Genomic DNA, 18979 nt, shown 5'->3' with positions numbered 1-18979 from the left:
TCCATGTAAAAAAAAAATTACCTAGTGCTTGGCACAAAAAGGCCAGGACCTGTTTTTGTGTGCTAAAGAGTATTGCATAACTTTCCAGAAAATTTAATATCCCAAAGTATTTTTGCTCTGCCAGTTCAAAGGGTAGGAACTGAAAGTAATCTCATAGTTCAGAGTCATACTAAACTCATAAGTTTAGAGTCCTACCTTATTACTATTGCTGTTAGGGAAAAAAACAACCAAACTTTATTTCAAGTAATGCCTTGTTACTTCATAATCTAAACCTAAGACTGCAACCTCCCTCTCTATTCTAAAGCCAGAGAACCACAGCCTCGAGGTGCTGTGTGAGATAACAAGCAGGTTGCTCCCTGCATTAGTGCTCTAATTCTCCAGCTAGGAAGAGGGACTGATTGCTTACAAATCTCAATCCTTAAGTGTAATATTGCAGAAATACAACTTGTGTTGTGCCCGCAGAGCCATCCTTAGGGCAGCTGAAGTATCAGTGTTGTACTCTTGAGGTCTCTCAGCAGTGCTGTTCCCTGGAGAAGCTTTGCTGGGCCCAGCCAGGGACACTCTTGGTGCAGCTCAGTCCCACTGGATGCCAAGGAGCTCACAGCTCACGCTCCAGAGCTTCTTTGCCGTCTCATCATCCCGACCACGTGGAGATACGTACGCTGGCTGGCAATCACTGTAAGAAAAACATTCTTTTCATTCTTTCAAGTCTAACATCTCCATCTACATTAGTACACTGAAATGTCTGTGTTGAGATTAGGGAGTTGCTCTCTATCAGCTTAATTCAAGACTAGTTCAAGAATGGTGGGAGCTATCCAGCAAATGAGCAAGGGTTGGTGCTAAGCCACCATGAGAAAGATTTCTTTCCAACTAGCTAGGGAAGAATCTCTCCCAATGGCACCAAGAACTGGCAAGCAAGTGTAGCTCTATCTGTTGTCTCAACTCTTAAAAGAAACCTCACTAGTGTGCATTCTCATTAATACCACTAAAAAGGCATATAGACTCCAACCAAGCTCTTCAGGAGCACATTTCCTAAAAAACACTGCAAAAAAGTTACTCAAACAGCCCTTCATTCTAAACTATTTATCCCACTGTATACCCAAGAATAACACTGTAATAACCATGTATGGTTACCCCCTTTCCATTATCATTTGAACTGTGCTCCTTTCTTCTCAGCTCCTCCAATCAGAAAGCATTCAGTCTGGAAAAGAGGTCCTGTGTTCTCAACTATAATGCTGCAATAACTTGGGAGTTTAAGAGCACAGAAGAAATGGTATCTTGTAACATTTCCATTCAGCTCAGTGTTTATAGATGGAGTCTTTAATATGCCTGAAATGACTGGTGGACTCCCACCTGTCTCACTGTGGCATGAAAATTTTTTTCTTAATGTCTACACTTGTGTTTTATACTCTATGGCCTGGAAAGTAAAATGGATTCTAGGCTAGTCCAGTGTAAATTGTGAATTAGTGTTGAAACTTCTCATTTCCCACCAGGTCCAAAACTCCCTTTTTTTAATGAGTTTAAATTCCAGTTTTTAATGAGTTTAAACACCAGTTTTCTCTACTTTGGGACATCAATGCTACATTTTTATCCCAAGACAGGCAGTCAGGGAAGACTTAAGATGTCTATTTATACATTCACGTCTGATTAAGATGGTACTAACTCCCAAATGAAGATCAGGCAATGATGTCATTACAGAGACTAATCTGATCACAAATCACAAGAAGAAAGCTCTGCAAAGACACAATGGCTCCAACAGCATCCATGTGAGGGAGGAGAAAAAACCCACGACTTTTTGTATTTGTTCCCAAAAAACAGTATTGTTACAGTGCTCTACATGCAGTGGGAAGCTGGCAGACATATCTGTGGGAATCTGTTCGAATAGCAGTCTTCAAATATAGAATGATGATGACTTGAAACTGCTCTGGGCTGTGGTTTTGGTGATGGGAAAAGAACAATGTAGGGTCCTGGAATGAGTCAAAGAAGTAAAAAATAACAGGTTTTGTAATGGGAGCTAAACAAGACCATTTCCATGACAGTGTGACAAACAGCCCAGCAAGAGTCCCCCCCAGCTGGTAGGTCTATCACACTGGAGGATAAAGTTATTTGGTCACCTGCCAGACCTGAAAATCTCACCTGTCTCTGCAGCTCCATCAGCTCTCCCAGCTCCCTGAGAGCACAGGCCCTTCTGCTCCAGTGGAGTGAAACTACAAAGTGAAATGAAGTGTCTTCCCAGCATTGACTGAAGTGACCTAAGTAACTACACAGTTCTACTGAAAAGTGATTTTCCCAAGTGTTAGGCAGGTCAGCATTAGAGCTCTGAGTGTGTGACAGCCATTCCTGCATTTTGAGTACATTAATATTTCTAGCACTACAGGACATGCTATTGCATGAAGTGTTGCACAGGTCAGGTGTTTCTTCTAACATGATTGCAACAGACCTGAAAGGGGTAATGCTCTATTTGTCACCCTCAGTCTTACCAGACAGCCTCTTACCTGGTCCCTTCTTAAAGAACAATGACAGTAAGTGCCATATTCCTCAGCCAAAGCCGCCTTCCACAGAGTATCACTTCATCAGCTTGCACCCACCTGAAATACTGTCCTGTCACAGACTCCAGCTCCTCAGCTACTGCACAGTAGATACTGGTCTGAGCTCCTTCACAAGGTGTCTTCAAGAAGAAGGAGAATATCTTCCACAGCCAGGTCATTACAGACGAGTGCCGGACCAGATCCGAGTACACAGACCCGGGATGGAGAGCGTTTGCTGTGACTTTAGTGCCTATGGCAAAATAAAACAGTCCAAGACAAATCCACATGGATCAAAATGTCTTTAAAAGAAGGGTAATATACTCCTCAATTCTACCTGTAGATAATCTATAACTTAGAGGAGGAGTCTTTTAAGTAGCCTTAGATACAGAGAATAAGTGCAGTCCTCTGTAGTTACTGCATGCTGGATGTGATGGATACACTTGACCTCTTAGCCAAATCAGCTGTAGTTTGGTACAGGCTCCAAAGAAAGTACAGGTGTGAGCTGTAAACGGGCCAGAACTCCTCTAGGAAATCCACAGAAGCCAGTGAGTATCAGTGCACATGCATTTGGAACACCCATCAGGCAGTTCACACAAGTAGCACACGGCTTTCCCAATACTCTTCCATCCAGGAACAAATAAGGTTGTGGATGCACTGAGTCTCATGTACCTTTCCCACTGTGTATAATTTGAATAGCAGCCAACCACTCCACTCCATAAATATTACAGCCTAAGTAAGCCTTCTCTGAGCTCTCCCTGCTAGGAGATTTGACTGCAGGGTGACAGTCTTCCCTTGAGCTGGCTCACCTCTCAAGGCTGCTCCTCAAGGCAGAGACCTTTTACCAAGAGCAAACTTTTGGATGAGCCCAGCTGAACCTCAGCTCAAGCTGCAACTGGACTGCAAAGCAGGTAACTCCCCTGGAGCAGAGATGCCTCTCAACGTTTGAGATTTCTTACCTGAGAGCCTTCCTTAAGCAAGGCAGAGAGGCCCTTTGCTTGCAACAAATCCTTGGTAAGTGACTGATTGCTGAATTAATACTGAGGAAGCATTACTAGTCCATGTAGCTACTCAATAATAATTATTATAAACTTTGTGTAGATCATTTCATTACATATAAATTGTCCAAGTTTGAGACTCAAACTGGACCTAGGCTTCCTAAGGGGTTCAAAAAGCATGGGGCTCCAAGCTGAGCCTCGTGATTCAACAGGAGGTCTTCCTTACACAGTGTGTTTCCAGTCCTGTGTGAATCATTCTAACTTAATTCTAAATCAGTTTTCCTTTGTATGTGTCTTTCATGTAAGTAACAGAGTGAACTTTGCCATCACACTTTGTTAAGTCACCCTTTTATGACATCAGGTTAAAAACACTTTTGCTAAGATGGTGATTCTTAAAGCAGTTTAAATCATTCATCCATGGCACTGGAGCACTCCCTGCTCCCTTCTAAACACAGCAGTCATTATGTGCCTTCTGCAAAACAAAGTGCTAGAGGGCCTGAGTGCTAAACCAGCAGCAGTTTCCAGCAGGCTTTTGAGAACACTTGCCTCTTTTGCCTTACTCTAATAGTAATTTCCTGGGGAAGACACTGCTTCTGTTGTAGTAAATAAATACTACTTCAGTTTATGAACAGGACTGAATGACAGATGTTGTGACTTACAAGGCACTGTCTAATCTTATGCTTGTTCTACGGGCCACCAACCTTTAAGGCAGCTGAGTGTGCATTAGGTTTTCTATTAGAGACTGCAGCTGTGGCTCTGTTTCCACCTTCCATCCACATAGCACAACTGTCTGCAGGGATGCAGCTAGTATTTGACAAGCACCACAGAAAAATGAGATAAATTCAACTGTGGCAAGATACTGAACTCCTCTACCCTGTTGTTGTAAAGACAATCTGTGTTGCAAGTCTCCTGGTTCCACAGCCAAGAGTTATTTTCTTCCTACAAAGAGCTCAGTGACATTTGCCTCAAACCATCCAATTTCTGCATAGATGATTTGCAGCCCTTTCTCCAACCCACCCTCCCCATGCACGGTGCTCGGAAAGCCAAGCAGACAAAGGCCCCTGCTGCCTCTGGAACGTGCCTTGCAGGCGCCGGGCCAGCTCGCGGGTGAAGAGCACGTTGGCCAGCTTGCTGTGGCAGTAGGCCAGGCCGCGGTTGTAGCTCTTCTCCCCATGCAGATCGTGGAAGCGGATGCGGCCGCCGTGGTGAGCCAGGGAGGAGACGTTCACGATGCGGGCGGGGGCACACTGCTTCAGACGCTCCAGCAACAGGAAGGTCAAGAGAAAATGACCTAGGGGGAGACAAAAGGTCATCCCCTGCTTGCTTATATGTGGGATCTTGCTGCTGCCCTCATTTCAAGTCCAGGAAAAAGAAAATTTCTGTTAAATTCCCCTGAATTAACATCTACACTTTTTTGGGGCCTTCAAGTTCTGCTCCTCATGTTCAAAAAGCTGGAGCTGTCATACATTTCAAAATGTCCCGGGTAACACGTACAGATACTTAAACTGGATCTCTGATATGCAAATACAGCACATTGCATCTCCAGAACTCTTGACTCTAGCCCTCCATCCGTCCTGTAAAAGGAAGAATGAGGAAGAGAAAATCTGACAGCAGGATTTTCCTTTGGCATTTTGCAACAGATATCCAGGTTAGAAGAAGATGATCTTTAAGGGCAATTCCAACCCAAACCATATGACGATTATGTGATTCCATATTGAGTGCAAACATGATTCCACTGGCCTTACCAAGATGATTGACTCCCAGCTGCATCTCAAAGCCATCAGCAGTCTTGGAGTAAGGGCATAACATTACCCCAGCATTATTAATGAGAATATGGAGTTCCTTCTCCTCTGTAAGAAACAACAGACATCCTTAAACGAGGAAACAGAGAATGCAGACAAGAAAGTAGCACAAGTCACCCCTTGCTGTCTGACTTGCAGCCACATCACCTTAAAAAAAGGATATATCTCCTACTACAAAGTAGCTCATGGCCTCTGGCCAGCCCCTGCTATGAACCACAATACCCAAGAGGTACAGAGACAAGCAGGGCAGGGATTTGGCAATGGTTAGAAGAACGGACAGCAGTCCTTGGCAAATATTCTCACTAAAAAGAGACTGTACCTGCTAGAAATCTCTCAGCAAACTCCCGGATGGACTTAGTATCAGCCAAGTCCAGTTTTTTCGCAATGACTTCCTGGTTCCCTGTCTCGGCTCGGATTTCACTGGCTGCAGCTTCTGCCTTTGCTGTGTCTCTGCAAGCAATAATTACCCTTGCACCTGCAAGGAGGGGAGGGGGAACAACAGGAGCAGGAAATGAGATCACTGGAGCACACTGGATGATCCAGGCTACAACAAGCAGGCTGACATGCCCAGCACTTACAAACAATATATTGTTTCTCTAGGGAACTAGCATCAGTCAGGGGGGTAGCTGGAAGAGACAAAGCCTTTCTCACTCAAATGTGAGTTACAGTCTTGCTGAAAGATGATTTCAGACCAGGCAAATGCACATCTTAAGTGCCTTTGTCCATGTTCTCCCACATTAGGAGTGCATACAACAACACAGGTATGATAGGGTTGTTATCTGCCTCTATAATGGGAACATCAAGCCAGGAGCACATAAAGGTGATGGATTCCAGCCAGAGTAATTTCTAAATGGATTGTGAACAGGTAGTTTAATCTTCTTATCAGTTAGCCAAATAACATTTACATCAAATTAGCTTGAAATATAATGAAAGCACATAGTGCTGGACCTATGTCATCTCCCAACTTCATATAAGCAGAGTGCAGGAACTTTCCCAGTCCTCTCAAATCAGTTGCAATACAATGCATTTTCATGTCCCCAGAGCGCATTTTTGGAGTCCAAGCAATGAAAACAGTTCATTGGGAGGAACTAGGAACTTTCACCTCAGTGGTTACAGCCTCTGAAGGAATAGCACTTGGGGTCATCTGCAGTAACTCTGGAATCCAGTTTACTTCAATATAAGCCTGCAACACATCTTCCTTAGGTCCAGAAAAGGGGCTACTGACACAAGGCACAGCCGCTCCGGCTGCAGAGGGATGCCTGCACTTGCCTCTTCGTGCGAGGTCTCTGGCGGTCTCCTTCCCGATGCCTGTGTTGGCTCCTGTGATTATCACCACCTTCCCCTCCAGCCTTGCTGTTGACTTACACCGTCCTCCAGCGACATAGCGCCTGCAAGAGGGGAGGCACCAGTCACTTCTGCCTCCTCAGCGGGCCCCGTGCGGGGCTGAGCGCCCAGAGCCTGGGGGTTCGCATCAACACTCGGGCTCACCGCTGCGCCCCGGGCGCAGGGAGTCACGGGCGCCCCCATCTGAAGCGGCTGCTCACGACCCTGTCGCGACCGGGACACCGGCACCGCGCCCCCAATCCCCCGCGCTTTCCCGAGCGCGGCCCCGCCCCGTCCGTGCGTCAAGTGGGACCACGACTCCCATTGGCTGCTGCCGCGCGGCCCGGGGCCTTTCGGCCAATGGGCTGCGCCGCCGCGCCCTGAGGAGAACGCGGGCCCCGCCCCCTGCCGCGCCTCCGGAGCGCGCCGGTGCCGGGACGGAGCCCGGGGAACGCGGCGGGCGGCGCCGGGGCTGAGCGAGCCCCGCAGCGCGGCAGTGTCACCGGGGCGCTGGAGCTGGGCAGGCCGGAATAGCTCCGACTCCAGCGCGGGCTGCAGAACGAGATTCCCGCTGTTCGCGTTCGCGCCACACGCACACACACACACACACACAGGGGCGCCGCTCTGCAGGGCTGAGCATACGCGAAGGGCAGGGGCTGCGCTCGGTAAGACGCACCTGATGTAGGGCGCTGCCACGAAAAGAAAAACGGGGACGGAGACGGCGGCGCCCAGCGCGGCTTCCCAGCAGTTGAGCATCGCTGCCGCCAGCTACCCACGCACCGCCAGCGCACGGCTCCCGGCAACCCCTGCCCGCCCCTTTGGATCCGCCCCCGCCCCTCCCGCCTCGGCCTCGCCCACAGCCGCGCCGCCACACCTCTACTGCCGGGCCGCGCCCCGCCCCGCCCCGCCGCGAGCACCTGCGGGTACGGCAGCAGCCCGCTGCTTGTACTCCGATCTGGGTCCCTCGAAACATTTTGAAACGCGCTCCTCAATTAGGGAGCCGAGAAATGTCTGCAGACACAGCGCAGCGGCGGCTGTCGGCAGTGGCGTTTGAAACACACTAAAAATGTTTGAAGCACATTTTTACAACTCCACGCCGAGGTTCCTGTCATTAACCCTGGCAAGGGGCATGCAACCATGTACACGTGGGCGGGCGCCCAGGCCTGGGAGCAGCGCGGCGGCGGCGGGTCACGCCGGTACCGGGGAGCCCCGGGGTCGCACCGGCGCTGCCGGCCCGGGGCGCTCCGTGGCGGTGGCGGACGAGCGCCCCCGCGCGGAGCGGGCATGGCCGCCTCGCCGGGACTACAGCTCCCAGCAGGCAGTGCGCGAGCCGGCCCCGGCGGCGGAAGCGCCGGCCGGGGCAGGGCCGGGGGCTGTGGGACCATGGCGGGCCGAGGATCCGCGTCCTCGGAGCACCTGGAGCGGCTGCACGAGATCTTCCGCGGGCTGCACGGAGACCTGCGGGCCATCCCCGAACGGCTGCGGGGCAGCGCGGCCGGTGAGGCGGGGAGCGGGAGTGGACGTCTCTCGGGGCACGGGCGGGGCCGCGGTCCCTCCGGCCGGGGCTGCCCCGCCGGCTGCGGGGGCCGCGGGAGCAGTGCTGGGGTGCTTTCGTTAGCCAGGGGTGTTCGAGCAGCTGGGAGGGCAGCGTCCCTTCAAGGCTTTGGGGGGGGCTTTGCACTTGTGGGGATTGGGGACGGCGCTCTGGTAGGCGCTTGCAGGGAGGGGGCGGGTGGCTCTGCCGTGTGGTGATTTAGCTGCTGCCGTGGCCTGGTGGCTTTGCAGGTGTGTGGCTTCACTCCCCCGGAGCTCCTCTGCTCTGGCAGATTTCAGTTCCGCTGGCACGCAGTGCGTGCTAGGTTCACAGCATCAGTCTCTGAGGAGCAGTTGTTATTTGGATGCTATTCCACGCTGTTTCTATTTGAACTGGAGAACAGGAGCTCAGGGGGGACCTCCTCGCTGTCCAGAGCCAGCTGAAAGGAGGCGCAGCCGGGAGCGGGTCGGCCTCATCTCCGGGCAGCCAGCGACAGGACAAGGGTCTGTCAGTCTGTCAGTCTGAAGCTGCACCAGGAGGAGTTAAAGTTGGACATTAGGGAGAATTTCTTCACTGAAGGCGTGATTAGACACAGGAATGAGCTACCCAGGGAGGTGGTCAATTCCCCCCCATGGAGGTGTTTAAGGAAATACTGGATGTGGCACTCGGTGCCATGGTCTGGTTGACAAGGTGCTGTTAGGTCAGGTTGGACTTGATGGCTGCAAAGGTCTTTTCCAGCCTAATTGATTCTGTGGTTCTGTAACAATTGCAGCATTTTGGGGGTTTGGGGTTCTTGTCCCCACTTTTCTTAATTTGCTGTGTTGGATTCACATTTAAAACCTCATTGGCAGAAATAGAAGCAGTTTTTATCGTCAGAACTCCCCAGAAGCATCTGTAGATTTGTTGGAAAAAGTTTGCACTTTAAATGACTGTTTTAAAAGTCTGGTTTGTGCACTATGTACTCACAAAATAGAGAAAACCTATCATTCTTGCCACACTAAGTTGTATTAGAACACAGCCTGGTTTTACAGGTATTCTTTATACCACAGCGGTGTAAAATGCTCTGACAGAGCACTCCTCTGTAAGGATCTGTGCGTCTGATTCTGTCCTTGATGCTTGGCAATGTTCTGAGAACCAGAAAGGGAAGCAGCGCCACAAGGAGAATTTTGCCAGTGTCATTCAATGCTTCTGATTGAACCCTTCCCCTGAGAATTGTAATCCACAATCCACGGCTGTCATGAGCTGCTGCAGTTCAGGTGATGGGCAGGGGCTGTCAGCCACGCTCTGCTGTGGTGTTCATTCTCCCACAGTTGGTCAGTTTTCTGTAAAGTCATAAGGACAGTTTGTTCAGAAAATACCAGTCTGCACAGAGCATGAAACACTTAATGTCCTGTTTCTTACCTGGCTCTCTATGTAATAATGAGTCAAATTCAGGGTCACAGTCCTTGTCATCAGCATTTCCAGGAAGTTTGGTAAAAGAAAGGGGTTGAAACCCGCAAATGACAACTTGCAAACCTGACTTAATTTCAGTAGTGGTCAACAAGGATAAAAAACTTAAAAGAAGCAATACCTTTTCTGGTAGAAATCCTTATTTTCCTGTAGAAATCAGCATGATCAGTTTCTTGGTGAAGAAAAATTTTGTCAGGTCTCCTTGACACTGTGGTACACCTGAGCAATGAAGTCTAAGCCATGGGCTTAAATGGAGTATTTAGAGGCAGCTGGTTTTGCAATACCTGGGATTTTCTTTCAATAGATTGTAAATAATTGCAAGTTGAATTTGCTAAAGAATATTAATACAACTGTTATATTCTGTATTTTTTTTTCCTGCAAAAATCCTGGCTCTATTTTTTGAAAGTGTTTCTAAGAGAGTTTAATATTTAGCAATTTGTCTGTCTGGTAGAGTCATTCCACTCTCCTAATGTTCTTTGTTTGCTTCTTGTACTTAGGAGGAGGGGAATATATATTTATTTTTTGAGTTATCTGATCCTGAAATATTCAGGAGGTGATAGAAGAGACCTCGGAATACTCTTTTAAGACAATTCACATGCTCCAAAAGCAAAACAAAACCTGTAGTCCTTGGGACATCTTTGAGGGGAAGAGGTTTGGAAATGCTGTTTCACTCTATGTAAACAAGATGAAAAAGGGGAAACAGCCTGGATATGTTTCAAATCATGTGTTTTCCTCTACATGAATTCAGTTAGCTGTACTTTCCAACTGAATCTCTTGGTAAGTGATTGGAAATAGATCTGTTAGATGTTGATGAGCATGTGGGTAATGCTGCCGTGGCACAGGCGCTGCTGCAGCATTTTGGAGTTCTGTCCTTGTGCTTTGAGTTGTGGTTCAATGCACAGCGACTCCAGGGGAACCTCTCAGTGTATCTTGGTGTTTCTGGATTCCAGCCACATCCAGCAGAACGTTTTCCAGCCACATTGCTGGATTTCTTGCTGGCCTGTAGACAAAAAGGTCTCAGGCCATTGCTGCTTGGCTTACCTAAACTGTTCCATGACTCTGTGCCTTTTGGAAGCTGGCATTTCTTTGGCTGCAAGCTCATAAGTGCAGCATCTTATTAGTGTGCGCAGGAGAAACAAAGCAGGGAAATGCTGCTTTTCCAGATCTGTGATGGGTTTCCATGGCTTTGAAACAGCAAAGTGGGTGTAAGAGGGCACTGCTTGAATCAGATTAGTGAAATGACCTGTGTGAAACAAATTACTGACTTCCAAAGGCTGTTTTTCCACAGTTCATGTCCACGATTTCACTTGTAACCCAGCTGCACAAACAGTGGCATCAGCACAAATGTGTATGGTGGCAAATCATGGAGGAGGTTGAGGAGAGTGTATTTAAGAACCTCTTTAGTCAGCATTTCCTCCTGAATAAATTGGGATGTGAAACAGCATTTCCTGATACCAGCTGATGTGTATTAACAGTCATCATGTAGCTTAGTTGGTAATAATTCTGTGTGCTATGTGAGACCACAGCTACTTCTTTAGAAGATGGGTTTTAGTTCTGTCTTAAGTTCTCCACAGTTGAAATTCTGGGCTTAATCTGAATTTGAACTGAGCAGGAAAGCCTACAGCTTAGGTGTGTCGTATATGTGAGAGGAGCTATATACCAGTGTTCTGAACAGGCCAAGTTTTTTATCTTCTGTTGAGATCTCAGTGGTTTAAAAGCTACATCTTTTGCAGATGACTGTGCTTACCAAAAAGCATTATCAAGTGAGTTTTTTTACTGCAATGATGTTTTTATAATGTTGTGTGTAATTTTGTCTTTAATCAAGTTGGAGGAGTTTTACCAAGGTGGCAGTCTACATTTTCTTCTGCCTAGAATTTTGTTTAAGACTGAATAATACTCTTTGGAGAGAGGTGAATTAAGCTAGGTGCATAGTTATCAGATTTCTGATAGAATTTGGTTTTGTTTGCAGTAGTCTACAACAGTGGACCTCCTCTGGTGGTCATCTTCAGTGCTTTTGCAAAAGATTGCAGAACATGTGTTTTTGCTCAGTTGAGATAAGGAAAGTTTTGGATTTATACTTTCATTGAAATTCATTTAGAATTTCATTCATTCATCATAGATATGATAGTTTTTTAACACATGAAAAATAACAGGCCTTAAAGTTTTGTTTAAAAATAGAGTAACAGCAGTGAAACCCATTCTTTGGTCTCCAAAGCCCTAGGAACACAGATCTGGCTAAAGTGCTGTCTCAAACAACTGAAATGTCCAGTGTTGGCTGATTCATGTCATTCCACAAGAGGGAAGTGTTTGGGCTTTAGTCTGTGACCCTGAGGGGATACCTTGGTGGCATCTTTTATCTCAGAGAACTCTGGAATGCTTATCCTGTGTGCTTAGGTACTTTATGGACACGGGAATGCAGAGTGCCAGATCTGGCAGGACCTTTGGGTCTCGCTTGGGAATGTAGATTGACCTGATGTTCTGTTCAAATCCAAATTGTAGTTTCAGCCTTCAGTAATCTTGCCAAGTGTTTCCAAAAAATAAGAAATGTATTTATGAGTTCTTTACCAATGTGTCTTCTTTGCTGTTCTTTCAGCATGCAATTCTGTCAGTAGACATTGAAGGACAGTAGGTCAGAAAAATATTTGAACAATTACTTCTTTTGTCTAGCAGAGGCAGTGTTCAGCATTTGGAAGAGCGATTTCTGCTCTCTTTCCCCACTCCTATCTGAAAAGTTGTCATAAGAACAAGCTGTTCCTATTTGAGATAAATTTTGACCTGGGGCTCTGGAGTCAGCTTCCTTGTCTGTGGCAGCTTCCTTGTTTTTAATGGATTAAGTTGGAGTTCTGTTGTCATTTCTGTATAGTTTATCTGACATACTGCTTTTACTTTCCCAGAGGAGAAGAAGAAACTGGTTCGCGAATTCGATGAGAAGCAGCGTGAAGCCAACGAGACAGTGAGTGTGGGGCTTCTGCCTTCCTGAGGGCTGGAAGACTGCTGCCTTAAAAGGGACAGCACTTGCAAGTGTTACTTTTTTATGGATCCCGTTCTGGCAGGCAGGAGTTTAAGTTTTTTACTGTTTGAGAATTGATCTGATAGGTGTGTCTGTGTTTGTTAAGATGGTTGTGTATACTTATATGATACAAGAATATAGACACGTATTCTTACATGTTTTTTGAGGGGGTTTTGAACGCTCAGTTTTGATAACTGCCTTCACTTTGTTGAAGAAGGTAGAGCAGTGGAGGTGCAATTAAAATTGTTAGAGGTTTTAGGGCAGGCATATAGAGAATCTGCTGCCTGGGGTTTTTTATTGCACTGCTGTCTTTTTTCATGTTGGTCTTAGCCTGTCTGATCTTTCTGTAGTAGTGTAAAGGCTTGCTGGACAGCAGGTGATATGGAACAGCACCAGAAAAACCATGTGACTTGTCTTTTAAAACAAGACATTATGAATTAAGCTTTCTTTTCATATTTCACTGTGCAGTTTGTTAGGTTGTGTTTTGGTCACAGCTGAACATGATGCATTATTTCCCTAACTTACTGGGGTTTATTGACTGGTACCTCTAGGTGGTGATGTATGAGATATGGAGTTCCCTCTGTGAGAGCTCATGGTGGCATACAGCTTTAAGCATTTTGAATTTGTTACAGCTGTCACCAGAAGTTGATGTGAAAATTCATGCATCTAGAGTCTTGGGGCTTGCAGATTGTAACTCAGGTTGCCAAGCCTGGATGTTCAGAGCCTGAATTTAGTGCTGTGCCTACCCTGCAATAGATCTGAATGAGGAGATGGCTGAGGTGCTCAGCATCTTGTTTACCTCAATCTTCAATGGTAACCTCTTTTCCCACATCTCTTGGGTTAATGGACTGCCATGCCAGGACCGTGGGAGCAAATTCCTTCCTTTAGGGGATGATCAGGTTCATGAGCACATGAGAAACCTGAACATACTACATCTAAGGGACCTGATGAGATGCATCACAGAGTCCTGAGGGAATTGGCTGATGTAGTTGCTAAGCTACTGTCCATGGCATTTGAAAAAGTCAAAGCAGTCATGTGGAGTCCCAGGTGGTGCTCCACCAGGGTGATGTCCCTGGATGCCCTATTCCTGGAAGTGTTCAACTTGGCCTAGTGGAAGGTACCCTTACCCATGGCAGGACTGTTGGAACGAGGTGGTCTTTAAGGTCTCTTCCATCCCAAACCATACTATGATTCTGTCTCTTTGCACAGATGTAATAGAAAGCTGATACCCTTCCTATAAATGCTTAAACTATAAGAAAGTGAGAATTGCAAATTTTGAAATTTAGAGTGATGTTTTAGGGAAAGAAAATCAAGCATTTAAGCTTGGGAATTTTTTTTTTATTGCAGTGTTGTGTATGTGAAAATACACATGGGCTCAACAGCATTGGGTAGCGTAGTGTACTCAGTACTAGATGGGGTGTGGGGGGTTTAGGGTTATCCCCCTCAGCCAGTCCAAGACAAATGTGAATCCTTTCATCTGGTGCTGAATTTTGAGTATGGCTGCTGCTAAGCATGGGTTTGGTGCTTTAAAGAATAAACATCTTTTGTTTGCTTTCTTTTGTTGAAGCTGCGGGAAATGGAGGAAGAGCTGAAGTACGCTCCTGTGCCTTTCCGCAACCAAATGATGAGCAAAATCCGAGCCTACAGAAGAGACCTGTCCATGTTCCAGAGGGATATGAGAAGCACAGATTTGGGGTTGGGCCGTGGAAACCAAGGCGATACAAAATATGGGATCTTTGCCACAGAAAATGAACAGAGTGTAAGGATTGGATGTAAATTTGATCTGACCGTGCTGTGATCGTGCAAGAGCATTACCGCAGATGCATTGCTTACAGTGCTTCTACTTTAGGCTACCTCTGTGCTTTTATAAGTCCCTGTATATCTCTCTGCATGTAACATGAATATCTCAGGGAGAAGAACACCTGGAACTCAGAGGAGAGTTTTTCTGTTTAAAACAAAGATAGGAATGTAATCAAAATGGAACTCATTGAAAGACACGTGGTTAGTAATTTGCGCAACATTCTGTACCAAAACTCTTCGTTTAATCATTCCACAGGTTTCCCTTCCTACAGAAGGGAAAACACAGAAGTGATGCTTCTTAATGAAAAAAAGGTTAACTCACCTAGTTCTAATCTCCAAAACTAGCAAAGCATGAATCATGCATTGTAGAGGTTCTTTGGTAGAATTATCTTTTAAGCGATCTTAGTGTAAATAATTTCAAGAAAATATAAGGATTTTTTTCTCTAGCACTTTTTTCACTATGGTCTTGCTGCTACAATGCAAAAAGTACACCAATTTCTTGTTTACCAGATAGGCTTAGAGATATCTGAGCTAGTGAGACTGAGTCTCCTTATTGTCTTCAAAGTGCTGTCATCTGTACAGAGGTGGGCTTTTCATTTTTCTGCTTTAGATGAGGCCAGTTTTGAGGGGGGGTTCTTTGTTTAGTATTTCCTTCTGCTGCAGCTTGGGAAATTTTTGCATTTGATTCCTCTTGACTGATTACTCTAAAACCTGAGAGCAGGGTGATAGATTAGACTTTCTGAAGCTTAAGAAAACACTTTATTTTGAGCTACCTTCTGACCCCAAGGTCGGCAAACGCTCCTTATACTCTAAACCAGGCTACTGGCATGAAAAGAGGATCTTTGTTACTTAGCTGTCCATCTGTTAGTGCTGTTTGTTCCTAATCCTTTTGACTGTAAACTCTTAAAGATTTCCCTGGCAACCAACTGTGAAGGCTGACTTTAGATGTGAATTGAAGTAAAAGTTAGCATCTGGAAAAGAAAGGTACTATTTTTATGTAGATGTTCTTTGATGGGAAAGTAAATTGTTACAAAGACAACTTTTTAGAACTGTTTTAACTCTTCAGTGCTGTATCCTTTTTAGAGATTTAACCAGATTTGGTCATAATCTTACAAGGTGAACAAGGCTCCGCCAAAATTAACCAGGCTGCATCAGTAAACGTAAGGAGCGTGTACAGCTAATACAAATGGATGGCCTGTGGAGTCACATTCTAACTTTTTAATGCCACAAGCCTAATACTTCTGTCTTTGTGCTCAAAAGTTAAGCATCCATTACTTTTCAGACTAACCTGCAGTCCCAGAGGGTGCTGCTGCTCCAGGGCACAGACAGTCTGAACCGAGCCAGCGAGAGCATCGAGCGCTCGCACCGGATCGCTGCCGAGACCGACCAGATCGGCACGGACATCATCGAGGAGCTCGGCGAGCAGCGCGAGCAGCTGGAGCGCACCAAGAGCAGGGTGAGCAGGAGACTGGGCACGGCTCAGAAACAGTCTGCTCTTATTAGTGGGAACTCCATGCCACCAGTTACTCTCAGGGACCTTCCAAGGCATAGACATCTGATTGGATAGCTCTACAGACCAAATTCAGGCTGCCACATTGCTATTTGTTCTCATAAAAGACAAGTAATTGCTGTAGAAGGGTTCAAAGCGTGGTGGTAAAATGTCTGCTGCTGTGTCTGTGCAAAATGGGAGATTAGACCTATAGATCTGCTAGAAAAAATAGCATTACTGAAAAAGTTGCAGATCATAAGGAGTTGTCTTGTGACTAGACTACTAGTTAAAGTTAAGATTTTGGAAACAGTTAGCAAGTTTTTGTAACTAAATTAAATTTAGTAGAAGAGTAATTACTTAATTACTAGCTTTCCAATATTTGCAGGGAGGGAGAAAATGCCCGACAAGGTATCTGTTCCTCATCCTTGGTTCAAGAAGCTCTGCTTCTGCTGTGAAAGCTTCAAAAACGAGTTCACTTGTTTTGTTTACACACGTATGCAAAACTGACAGTTTGATTTTTGAACTAACAAACTGATGGGATTTTCTGTGTGTGCAAGGGATCCCGAGTGTAAAGCTTTTAGGTGAGTGACTTCAGGGGACACCGAGTTTGGCAAATAAGCCCACTCAGCCAAAGCAAAAAGCACACCCCTGCTTTTGGGAGTTCTTTCTACTCATTGCAGCAGAGTCTGTAGCTTTTTCGTTTAAGTAGTTCCGTAATTTCAGTCAGAATTTGATTTGTCCTGTTCCAAAATTTGAGTTAGAAAGCAGGAAAGGAAATTGATCTTAAGATTGGTAGGTATAGTTTTTGTCCTTCAACTGATAAAAAGTATTACAGTCCTTCAGGCATCACAGTCTCTCAACAGATCATTCACAGAAGCATAAAATTGTTTAGATTGGAAAAGGCCTCAAAGATCATGCAGTCAACTGTTAACCCATCACTGCTGTGTTCATCACTAAACAGGGTCTGTGACTTCTATTGTGAGCCTCTTAGGCAATGAATTGTGGAATTGTGTGAATCACACATTCCAGCTGGAAGCAGACTTTCTTCTTGCTTGTGCTTTCATAGTGAAGATTGGAACTCTACTAAGCTCCCAATGGACTTGATGGTTTTCTTCCTCAGCTTTGTCCAGTCCATCTCAGTGCAAAGAAACATACAAGCAGCTTTGCAGTTGTGGGCAATGTGTTAAACTACAGAGGAATTGTGCAGGCAGGTGTCTGTGACATAAGTGACCTGGCTTACCCTTCACTTCCTTAGAATGTTTGCAAGTGGAATAGTGAAATCTTACCTGGAGAACAGTGGCCATGCATCATGAATTGTCTGTGAAGCAGCAGCTTCTTTAGTTGTCTATAACTTCACTTAATTGCATGTTTCTTAATAGCTGGGTATGCTGGGCAGTTCATTGCTGGACAATACAAAGCTGAAGTGGATTATCCATTAACAGCCCAGAGCTTGTACCCACTGGGTCACTTAGACCTCTGAGTGCAACACAGTTCTTTAATAGAACTTGAGCAGCATTTCAAACACTTTGATATGCACTGGGGTTAACACATCAGTATCACTCTCTTCTGGTGTTAACAGAAACGAAACTTAATGAAAGAAGTTAATACCACTTTTCTGATATTTGTATATTAATTAAAGAGGCAGAAAGTGGTCTCAGATTGCATGTCTTTGTATGTATCTAAGGGAAAGTATAGAGAAAAGTCTTAATTTCTCCTTAGAAAAGAGGCAATGCTTCCAGCTGCTGTTGTGGGTAGAAAACAGTGCTGTGTCTCAATTTTGAGAGGACGTGGTCATCCTGTCCTGTAGTTCATTGCAGCATTTCAACACCAGCTGTTTTCACATGCATCTTCCCAGAGTTGATGTGTGTTTGTTTAACTGACAAGCAACTTGTGTCTCTCCTCAGTTGGTGAACACCAGTGAGAACTTGAGCAAGAGTCGCAAGATTCTGCGCTCCATGTCCCGGAGGTGAGCGGTGTGCAGGCTGTTGAACAGCACTGACTGTGTGCTGTTTGGTCAGGGTGGTGAGGACAGAACCATGGTGAGGACAGAAGCAAGTTACAGTGACTTGCTCTTGGTGCCTTCAGATGCCCCTCATTGAGGTTGGGAAAGGCTGTGCCATAAATCACTGCAGCATTGGGTGGGTTAGATGCCTGATGACACAGACTAATCTGTTTAGCCCACACCAATGCCCTAGAGCAGTTAGTCCTAGGCTGGCCCATGAAACACTCTTCAGCTGGACCATGTATGATATTGATGGCTAAAACCTTGGCTTCTTAAGTGGATTTGCAGTTTAGCTATATTGTTTAATTAGCCTTAAAAAGCCAGTTCATAGATTGTATTGCCAGCAGATACTTATCCCCTCACAACCTTTCCTTTATGCCTATTGCCAAAGGAAGTTGTGATAACTGTCTAGTTTTCAGTAGTAAAAGTACTTTATTATTTTGAGATTTTAGTTTTCCTTCAGCAACATAATTCCAAGTCAAAGCACTACCATGAGGGTTTTTAGCACAGGACTTCAGGTATTGTTTTCCTCTTTGCTTGACTGAAGGAGCAGGCACATATAGAGCAATGATCTGCCTTCTGTGGGACAGGGGAAGAGGAACAGAACTGCTACTGCTGAAATAGGAGATTCAAACAGGATTTCCAGGAAAACAGGAGCAGTGAACTATTGAGTTTGGCCCTTTCTGCTTGTTAAGAGCTTTTTGAAAAGCACAGTGTGGTCTTGCTGAATCAGGGAAGGGAAGATGGGGATCTGGATCTAGAATATGCTTTCATAAACAAGATTAAAAAAACCAAAAAACCTTGGATTTTTATTTTTAAACTCTAGAATAACCACAAATAAGTTGCTGCTGTCAATTATCATCATCCTGGAACTGGCCATCCTAGGAGGTGTGGTCTACTACAAGTTCTTTCGCAAGAAATGAACCTTCATGATCAATATGAGCTTTTCCACTGATGAGGAAGAGGATGGGCTCTCTGCTCCCTTTGACTGTCTGAGGGTTGAACTGAGTCATGAGACAGCACATTTAACTGAAACTGTACTGACAC

At 45.6% G+C, this 18979-nt stretch overlaps 2 protein-coding genes across 2 annotated transcripts; one reads left to right on the top strand and one right to left on the bottom strand.

Moving 5' to 3' along the window:
* Positions 1-212: 212 nt before the first annotated feature.
* Positions 213-7428, bottom strand: LOC128936525 (retinol dehydrogenase 12-like). The gene is made up of 7 exons (XM_054275522.1): positions 7325-7428; positions 6595-6713; positions 5645-5800; positions 5269-5373; positions 4605-4814; positions 2589-2778; positions 213-676 (listed from the first exon to the last, which is right to left on the bottom strand). Exons 1-7 carry the CDS (start codon positions 7402-7404, stop codon positions 574-576), a joined length of 963 nt encoding a protein of 320 aa, XP_054131497.1. The 5' UTR covers positions 7405-7428; the 3' UTR covers positions 213-573.
* Positions 7429-8015: 587 nt separating this feature from the next.
* VTI1B (vesicle transport through interaction with t-SNAREs 1B) lies at positions 8016-18939 on the top strand. The gene is made up of 6 exons (XM_054275747.1): positions 8016-8146; positions 12526-12584; positions 14209-14400; positions 15724-15897; positions 17835-17896; positions 18759-18939. Exons 1-6 carry the CDS (start codon positions 8032-8034, stop codon positions 18853-18855), a joined length of 699 nt encoding a protein of 232 aa, XP_054131722.1. The 5' UTR covers positions 8016-8031; the 3' UTR covers positions 18856-18939.
* Positions 18940-18979: the final 40 nt, after the last annotated feature.

The sequence above is a fragment of the Melozone crissalis genome, unplaced genomic scaffold (assembly GCF_028551555.1).
Source record: "Melozone crissalis strain CALT ecotype California unplaced genomic scaffold, PUWL_Pcris_2 ptg000018l_1, whole genome shotgun sequence".
Classification (NCBI taxonomy): Eukaryota; Metazoa; Chordata; class Aves; order Passeriformes; family Passerellidae; genus Melozone; species Melozone crissalis.
This window is presented reverse-complemented; position numbering and strand designations above follow the sequence as displayed.